Source organism: Gasterosteus aculeatus, chromosome 15, assembly GCF_964276395.1.
Source record: "Gasterosteus aculeatus chromosome 15, fGasAcu3.hap1.1, whole genome shotgun sequence".
Lineage (NCBI taxonomy): Eukaryota > Metazoa > Chordata > Actinopteri > Perciformes > Gasterosteidae > Gasterosteus > Gasterosteus aculeatus.
This window is the reverse complement of record NC_135703.1, coordinates 6,983,130-6,993,125: the sequence shown is the minus strand read 5'-3', so window position 1 is coordinate 6,993,125 and position 9,996 is coordinate 6,983,130. Positions and strand designations below refer to the sequence as shown.

The window sequence follows — 9,996 nt, the reverse complement described above, 5'->3', positions numbered from 1 at the left end:
TTAAATTGCGTTGACGAGGTCCAGAGCGCACAGCAGCTCCTCTCCCTGCAGCAGGGACTGACGACCCTGCAGGGGGGCGTTGACCTCGCAGTCGTAGCGGGTGAGCTGTGGCAGGGTGAAAGGGGAACTGGTGCCGTCCGATGTGCTTCCCAGAAGACGACTCGCCAAATCTACAAGAGAGATATGAGAGTTTAGTATCATGCAGCAGACTAATGCAGACTAATTGTAGATCCGGTTTAGTCACCTGACGGCAGCAGAAATATGGTCCTGGTCGTTTCTGACGGTGAGGCCTTCAGCTTTTTGCCCTGCTCCACCTGTTCCAGAGGCAACGTCTTCTGTGAAAATCAAATAAAAACACTCAAAGTCTCCATCTGCAAATATAAAGTTAGATCTACATAATCCACTGTTGAATGTTGGTGCCTTACCTGTCCAATAGTCTGTATTGCATCACCCAGCTTCCTTTTGCGTTGGGAATTTGCAGCTGCCAGGGTCATGAGCGAGACCTCTTTGTCCGGCTGCGGGATTCTGTGGCACAGAGAGAGTGCTCAGTTAAAAAGCCAAAAGCCTTATGAAGCAATTAAGGTGGAGCACATGGGAGGCTTTACCTCTTGGCAGCGATGGTGGCCGGCTGAGGGGCTTGAAGCGGTGCTGGTGAAGCTGTGCGACTGCCTGGTGCACTGAATGGGGAGCTGGGATAGCTGTGGATGTCCTGTGCCACGTGGACTGGAGAACCTTGAAGGGATTTGACTGATCCACTAGACAAAGACTCTTCCGGGGTCAGACTGCGCAGCTGGAAGTCATCATCCATGGGGATGTAAGGAGCTAACATCTCCAGATCCAAGTCTTCCATTGCCTTTGGGGGAAGAGAAAAAAAAGACCTTTTTTTCTGCGCTAGTTCCATAATTAACTTGATTTGACCACATGACATCTACAGCATCTCCTGGAGTTATTACCTGGGTGGTGAAGGGGGTCTTGGTCTCTGTATCAATTGCAAACAGCCTCTCCACCAAGTCTAGTTTGAAATCTGAGCTCATCTCTGAGTCCATGGGGTAACAAAAGTCCAGCGGACTGTCGGCCTAAAGAGAAGTCAAAGGACATGAAATATATTATAAATATAAATATATATGAAAAAGTATATAGTCTGAGCCGCACAATGACACCAATTGACCCTCTGACCTTTGAGGAGCGGTGGATGGCCGATGAGGTGGACCGGGCTGGAGCGTAGCTCTTAGCTTTAGCATCCTCAGAGCTGACGGCGGTGACACGGAGAGTCTCGCTCAGCGGCAGAGGGGAGAGAGGCGGAGTCAACTGGTCGCCGGTGGAGGGAAGCATTACATCATTGTACAGGGGGACCTCCTTCACCAACAGGATCTCGGACTCTGCACCGGAACACAAAAGGCAGGTAAGAATGGTTTCACACAGGGATTGTTCTGCTGCGGAGAAGCTTGAGCACTGTGAGGCCACAAACCAGGGCAGCTGAAGTCCAGGGAGATGACGGCGTCTCCAGCAGCGGGGGCCAGCAGAGTGAGGGCCTCCGGCTCCGCCTTCAGCTCGTCGTACAGGCTGGCTGGAGAGTCGACCTCTGCTGCCCGCGTGAACAGTTTGATCACATCCAGCTCCGGGCTCTTCTCCTCGTCCTTGAGCGGGGACTGAGACAAGTTGGGCTGGCTGCTCTCAGCAACTTCCTTTTCTGCCTGCTGCAGCAGCTCCTCCGTCACTGGCTTCACATCCTCGATTTGATCCATGGACAGTATCAGTTTCTCCTCCTGGATGCCACTGTAACAGTGTTATGCAGCCGTGAGATTGAGTTTACTCTATTTTGCAATGGCTCTGAAAATACCACCACAAAAACATAAACAAAAAATAGTCTGTAATCTGTCTTTTTTGTACAAGGCAGATATTTAGCTATCTCATTTCAAAAAAACAAAACAAGTGATGAGCCTTTATAGTACCTGAGCACAAAGTTGACACAGACAACACACTGTGGCTGGGAGTTCTTGTTGTTGTAGATGACAGTGGCTTGAGTTTCCACCCACACAAAGCCTCCTCTCTTGGCCAACATCCGGTACTGGCCTGTGCTGACTTGGCCCTTTGCAAACACTTAAGAGAAACAAAAAGAAAATAAGAGAAATAGATTTTGGCAAAAATAACAGTTATATGTTATATATTTTTCAAACAAATTCACAGCACAACTTACAGTTGTGGTGAGTCTTGTTAAGATGGTCCGAGTCCAGAGCATGATAGTACTCGTACACAGAACGATCCAACAGGTCCTCTGGATCATATCCCATGAGCTCAGTGATCCTGGTCAGGCCAAAAAAAGCATTCTCTCAATTCCACTGCTGACGCAGACAAGCGTCTGCAGCATCCACAATGAACACTGGGTGGCTCTGTGTGACTTTATACCGCGGGCTCCGGCAAAGATAAAAGTAAAAGTGAAGGCTCTCGAGGAGCCGAGTCAATGCGTGAAAAGCTTCTTAATATTCACTCAGACGGGCACGCTCACCTTTCATCGCAGTACGTGAACTTCATGTCCATCGTATGGCGGCTGAGAAAAGTCTTGGTGTCAAGAGGGACCTCAATGTTGGAGGGATGTTGGATGGGATCACAGATCAGAACCAGGTAGGGGGCTGGGGGCTCCTTGTGCCCGTTGGAGGTCTCCTCGGTGGGGTTGTCATGTACACGCACATGACCAGAGCAGTGGAGCACCTAGAGAGCAACATTTGGTTTTGTAGATATTTCCAAGTAAAATGTTTCTGAGGCAGCAGAAATTCTAAAGAGTCAAGTAAGTAAAAAAAATATCTAATCAAATATTCAAATACATGTATGTTTTTGGCATGTGGGCAGGTCAACATTTCTCCATTACATAAAAGAAAATGTTTTCCCAACACGTCCACTAGGAGGCAACATTACATTTGGGTGCATGTAAAAAGTATTACTTTTGAGAAATTTGAGATTACGTGCAAATAAATTATCTTCTAATTAAACTCTTTTTTTATATAAGTTGTTAAAGCTTTTAAAGTAATGGCGCCATCAAATGCAGGGTTCATGTATGCTATATATATCGACAGACACAATGGTGTCATTTGTAATAAGACTATGATGATGGTCCATTTCCTTATACGTAGGACGTAGACATACAATGCAGTCTGTATCCGTCTAGTTTTGCCATTTCAAATCCGTAGCTTTTCTAACCTTTCAACTACACGTCAATTGTATTCATGTTTCACTTTGAACATCAGCACACAAAAAAATTGAAAATAAAAAGTTTACTCTAAAAGGGCATTTAACACAATAACTGGCACTACAGTCAGATAATTTGACTTCCACAATTACTTGAAGGATAATATAGTTCCTGTTCAAATGTTCCCTGACCTTAACAACACCTCTGGTGGTGATAGCCATAATTGTAATAATTATATTAGTACTTTTTGTCACACGTTTTACCTTCCATGTAGCTGATTTGACGTTGACAGTGCGCCCCCTATTGGTGAGAGTGCATTTCATTCGCAGGAAGAAGCTGCGCTTCGTGTCTGCCTCCTTGGCCTTTTTGGAGCCTGAAATACCAAACAGGAAGAGATGTTGATTTTGTCCATCTTGCATTCATCCATTCAGTGTTTTTACCATGATCCTTTGGCAACTACCAAGAGTTCACATTTGCATTTTGAGGATGCGTAAAGCCATCATTTAAATAGTCAAATAGGAAGAGGAAGTGGAGCACCAGCCGTCGCTGCTCAGAGGCCAAACAGAAAAGCCAATGTAGACTACTATGCGTCGCACTGATGACATTTCAAAAAGCTCCAGTGAGAAACTTAAAAGCAAACGGGTTAATCCACCAACAAAGCAAGGCCAGATTGTGTCGTGCAAGTAGGAAACGCGCCAACGACTCTGCTCCGTGAAAGGTCACTTGATTCCAACACTAGCCAAGCGTAATTTCTTTAACCTGAAGTGGGAAGTACAAACATGTTCTGACAGCCTGCTGGTTTGAATTGGCCAAAAAGAGTTAATTGGATTCCCTGCTATGGGAGCACTGGCGCGCCTGACTGAGTGCTTGTGTGTTTCTGTCCACTCATTGTTGTTATGCCTCACCGGTTTTGTGGACCAGCATCTCCCTCAGCTCTTCCTGGTCGCAGGGATGTATGAAGTCAAAGACACTTTGTCCAGTCAGGTCAAACTGCAGCAGAGAAAGTCCTGTTACCATCAACATGTCCATACAGCAGTTTATGGTGGACATTGTGTTGCAATTTCTGTAATGATTCAATAGAAGGCCTATCGTGCATGTGGCTGTTTAATTAGCAGTATCTGTAAAAACCCAAGATTATTTCTGTTTCTGACTCCATTTTTACCCAGCAATCTAATGCCATTTTCTGTATGGCCTCTTTAACGTGGACAATTGAGACCCACCTGTGCCATCCCGAGACACTTGTTAACATTCTCGGAGAGATAGATCATATCTCCATCTTCCGACAGGACCAAAAGAAAGCCGTCCAAAGCCTTTAGGTAGGCGCTGTTTATCTGTGATTCCAGCTCAGTTTCCTCCTCTGTCACCGGCTCATCTAGAAAATATAACAAAGGCAGGAGAGAGATAAAGGAAAGTTGGGAAAGACAATAAAAAAAAACAAGACATTGACATGAAAAGCTGTCAAGGGAGAAGCCTTTAATTTACATTCGTTAAATCAAGCTACAACAGCTATGGCTACTGACCGTTGTGGAGCAGTTTTCTCATGCACAGGTAGCTGATGATGAGCCTCATTATGGAGGCCTTGTCCAGGCCGGAGGTGACACTGTGGGGCAGCGGCAGCTCCTGTGCCAGCTCGTAGAACACCTCCGACTCCTTTCCACGCCGGCATCGCGCCGCATCCCTCGACTTCTCCTTTCTCCGCTCCGAGCTCACCCTGCAGGAGAGAGGCGGCACGTCAGCCGGACCGCAAACCGGTTCAACGCACACTGCAGGACGCATCACCCCCCCACCCACGCCTCCCCTGCCGACTAAGTGAGTGGATCTGGTCGGCCACGGCGCGGCAGCAGCTGGAGCCCTAACAAGCAAGCTCACAGTCAAGCTACTGTCTGGATGGCTGGCAGACTCATTTACATAAATGCCTGCAACAGTCTTATTGGCGCTTGACCAGACAAAATGTCTGTTTCCCCCCCCCACCCGGAGTAGAGCATCCTGTCACAGACCGAGAGCCCACAGAGTGAGCGACGCCTGCAATACCGGGACCAACAACAACTCCATTTGCATGCATTAGAACTTCTTACCACTTGCACTGTACCTTTATTAGATCATTTTAACTGTAAAGACTCTCAAAACACTGCAAACCAGTTCTTGGAGACAAATGAGACGAACAGAGGATGTCTAACAATGGAACAACCGTGGCAATGCTTTGCGTTTTTATTTGTGAGGGTGAGCACGTGGCCAGTTCACATGATGACCGCTAACATAAATAGACCGTCTAAGTGGGCAACATAATAGCAACAGTCAACCTAAGTGCTGCAGACTCTCTGCCATTATCTCTCACGACCACGACCTCAGAACCTCAAACGCATTTAGATGAAACTGAAGCAGCATCCCCACTAAAGAGAAAGCAGTTCACAAACCCTCGGCTCTGAAATGTACACCTAATTGAAATCGATCTGTGATTGAACAAGGATAAGCTGTTATTTAAAGTTATCAAACGAGAAGATGGAGCAGCAGACTGCAATCCCCCTCCTGCATTTTTACAGGTTTTTATGGAATTGAGACGGGGGGTTGATTAAGGATCAAAACCTTCCATCAAATGCAGACAGATAGACGCAATAATAATAAATAACCCATAAAAAATCCTGCCGAGACACGTGATGCGTAACGGAGGCTTTTACTCGGAATCTCCCTCCTCTAGAAGGTGTGTGTGTGTGTGTGTGTGTGTGTATATACACTGCAGGCTACAACATGTTTCCACCAAGGCTGCTATTACAGCTGCATGCAGTCAGCCACATGTATGCACATTAGTAATGTACAATAGGAACGAGTTATGCTCCCTTCTGTATCTTGTCGCGTTTCCTTTCTTATGCTCGGACCTTTGGCTCCTGCCGCAACAACCTCCTGAAACCCACATTCATGTAAGTTCACTCATCCTCACAGGGGGAAATGATTACAAATTCTAAACAGGTCATTTTACAAAAGGCACGCAGGGCAAGTGCTGTGCTGAGCTTCTGATACTCTGATGACAGATACACTGCAAATACTGTCCCACTGGAGGCTAGATGATTGATCAGTACAAGCGTGTGGACACATTGATTTCATCTACAGTGGCCACACCCATATTATATCACACAACTATATGCAAATCCTAACTTCAGCTTCAATATTCCACTGTAATACCGCTCCAATGAACACAGGGGGACTCCTGCATTCAGCAATCTATTTTCAGTGTCTAATGTAGTTAAAGAGTACACTAATAGAAGCACTTTTAAGGGATTTTCAGTACTGTTTTTCAACTAAGGAGGAGAAGAAAACTGCTTATACGTATGATTCATGAAGCATGAAATGAAAACAAAACAGTTCCCTTGATGGTAAAACATAGTTAGTTACATAACATGAATGCAGATGGCCATGAATGCCCAGCGGCCTTTTGAGATTTGCCCCACTGGATACACAATCACACGTCCAGCTCTGAAGAACCAGTGTTCTCTTCTGTTAATGCATATCCCATTATGTGCACTGAATTTATTTAAAGTGTTAATACGTGTGAGATTCTTGGGGAATACACAGCGTACAGAGACAAAAAGTCATGTCAATGCTGCCAGAGTTGCGTGTGTATTTTGACCGATTTAGCAAGAGAAGCATTGTCTCTGTGTCAATCCTTTGTAGTGCCACACAAAATATCCTCATGTCTTGTGGTGCTCTCATCAAGCACCACAGGTAAAACACGATAAGCCAAACAATACTGACAGTAAATTAACCCGTGGAGTGGTATTAATATAGTGGGTGACATTTTGGAAACAGCATGACATAACATGACATAAAGTACTGGATGATGTAATCCATGTTACTCCCTAATTTAGGAGTGGAATATTGCCGCCAGCATTTAGTGCCCTGGTTCAGGGGGGGGGCAGTTATTTCCTTGTGTTCAGCTACTCAATAAATAACGTTAATGTAACTAATATTTTACAAGAAACTTTGTTTCTGGTACTTGCAAAGCCAAAAAGGACCCACATTATTTCATTATGGAGGTTACAGGCTACAAAAACTGATTACTTACATCCGCCAAGTGCAACACACACAATTCATTCTGGTTCACACTGGTTGAGAAACGAGAGTGCTACCAAGCCACAACTCATTTCTACTGATGTATAAAACAACACAGCTATTTACTGAGACTTAACAATTCCTTGAACCTTTCTTAGACCTATAAAAAGTAACAACGTTCAAACCGGCACGAGCGAAGCCCACCGGCCGGTGGGATGCCGTCTACGACAACAACACACGGCAAACTGTGTCTGTCCGGCCCACAAAGACGACTCTTTTTAGAGTTCATCGCCCTGGTTCAGCAGTGCAGGAAATCGTACCACGTAATGACACTCAGCCAAGCAATTACGCATGTTCCGATAAGCGTCACACCTCCGGGGACGTTGACACACACACACACACACACACACACACGAGCCACAGAAGTTATTTCACATGGCGCTCTCCAAGAAGAGATTCTCAGAGAGGGAAACCAGAGACTTTAACCAAGAATGGACTCTTTTATGTCCTCATTCCTTCGCCGTTCAAAACCTTCTATGTTCAGAGACCAGGACAGTTGTTAGAAGGAGTAACGTGAAGGACAATGAGACAAAGCACTAATTATTTGAGTAAACCGACCCACTCAAATCTGCCCCCTCCCCCGGCATAAACAAACTAAGATCGCAATTTGATCATAATCATAATACCGGCCATCAAATTTTTGTTTTTTTAATTGGTCATAAGTGTTTGATTACATACTTTGGTTCATGGGACATTAGTTTAAATACACCAGACCTTTGACAGAGGAAGTTCTCTAACTGCACCTCCATGAATTTTAATTGAACACCCCCGTGTTGGGTACAGGTGGAGAACACCAACTTCTTAACAACAGCTCGGTGGGGTTTTAGCATGTGGGATGAAACTTAAGCTCTATGGAACAACTATCCGCCATGTTTAGTGAACAACTTTTCAAAGACATCTGGGGGGGGGGGGGGATTTTTATATCAACTCGACCATGCCAATCAGTTAAGAAGTTGTCCAGGAAGCCTTTGTGCAAAGGGAATCCTTCTTTAAGACAACTCTATTGTACAATACATACAAAATGTGGACTGAAGTAGTCTTGTGCTTCCTTGCTGCCATCACCCCCCCCCCCCCCCCATCTTACAGGGGAAGGACCCCCCCACCATGCTTCCTGCACACTCTAAATAGGCTGTCAACAATCAGCTGATTACCCGTATTACATTTATTTATTAGTTATGAGCTTTATAGACTTTTTGTTTCCATTTGAACCACCTTTTCCCACAAGTGTCCCTCAAAAACAGAACTTATAAATGATTATACCTTGAGAATTGTGGGTTTATTATTTGCTTGTACAGATTTCAAAAGGTTTGCCGATGACATTATTTTGTGTTATACACTAAAGAAGTAACCAAAGACAATAATGGAAACACTTGTTAGCTGTTGCCTGCATTTGACCTGTAAATGACATTGAAATTGGCCAGATGTTATTGTCCTGCCTTTTTGGCTAAATTATCACGATTATCAATTGCTTAGGTAAATAGAAAAAAAACTTTCCACGTAAACCTTTAAAATAACTAGGAAATTCAAACCACGGCCAATTTCACCAACCCTAAATATTTCATCAGAAACCACACACCTCTTCAGTGCTGCTCGCACGAATAAAAGCTGGCAGCTTCTCACAACACAAGGTCGACGTCACACAACACCACGTTAATCATACATAATACATAATATATAACTTAGTTTACTATTAATTGGATTTAAAACGAACACGTCTGTCATAATCAAAATAAATATACATATCACATTGAGGGTTAAACACCAAAACGTAGTGATGTTAGCGAACAAGATTGATTTATTTACGATGCAGATTTGTTCTAAATACAGAAGAGTCACCTGCGGCGTGGTGTGTGAACAGGTTGACGTTAACGTCAACAGCTCGAACGCTAACGTTACTTCTGGGGCAGCTAGCTAGCTAGCTTTAGCTAGCGTGTTAACTAGGCCGGCAGCTTGCTAACGCAGCTTTTTTTGACGTACAAACCGGCGAAACTGGCTGTTAACCTTGAAGTAAAAAGGCCAGAGTGTCACATCGCGAGTAGTAATCAGATCACAACCGAAGACTAACGTTGTTAAGTCAGCTCTGAAACAACAAGCGTAGCCTGCCTGCGCAGCATTACGCAACGTTAGCATTGACGTTACCTTTTCTTTTCTGGTACAATTCCTGTGTCCATGTCAGGACGAAAGGACCGGGGTAGAGTCTCTCTATCGAGATTAAGCCGTATCCGCACCCTCTGAGAAATGAGGAACAATTCCGCAAATGATTGACCGGTATCACTCGGTAAATCCTCAAACACGTTGCATACGAGTTATCGCTGTATCAATTCGCTGTTATCCGCTAAAAACATCCCATTCGTCTACTTGGCTTCAGCGGCGGTGCCACGCTGGTGAGGGTTTACTCCGCAGAGCGACTCCTCCCCCCCCCGGCTGCGCGGGGACGCGCAGTCACATGCTCCCTCCATCGAGGACGCGCACTGGAAAATCTGATGGAGCCAGAACAAATTTATAGTAGTTTGTTACAGTGTTGGATTACATTTTTTTGTTCGAAGAATTTTACGTTTTAAAAAGTCAAGGTGTATTGTCGGGAATTTAATGAGTTGGTTTCCTTGGTTGGTAGTCTCTTTCAACTCACTATAATTGTGATAAGACAATAGTGTTTTTTAAAACATATTTTCTCCAGTGCTGTGTACAAAATAGCATTATATCATAGC

General features: G+C 44.7%; 1 protein-coding gene across 1 annotated transcript; it reads right to left on the bottom strand.

The window, feature by feature from the left end:
• On the bottom strand, positions 1 to 9,459 carry hif1aa (hypoxia inducible factor 1 subunit alpha a). Its single transcript, NM_001267649.1, is given in 15 exon segments — positions 1 to 170; positions 245 to 335; positions 426 to 525; positions 606 to 853; positions 954 to 1,076; positions 1,177 to 1,379; positions 1,469 to 1,776; positions 1,953 to 2,100; positions 2,198 to 2,304; positions 2,507 to 2,709; positions 3,448 to 3,557; positions 4,090 to 4,174; positions 4,405 to 4,556; positions 4,705 to 4,895; positions 9,428 to 9,459. Coding segments are annotated over 15 exon segments (2,271 nt in total).
• Between the last annotated feature and the right edge of the window lie 537 nt (positions 9,460 to 9,996).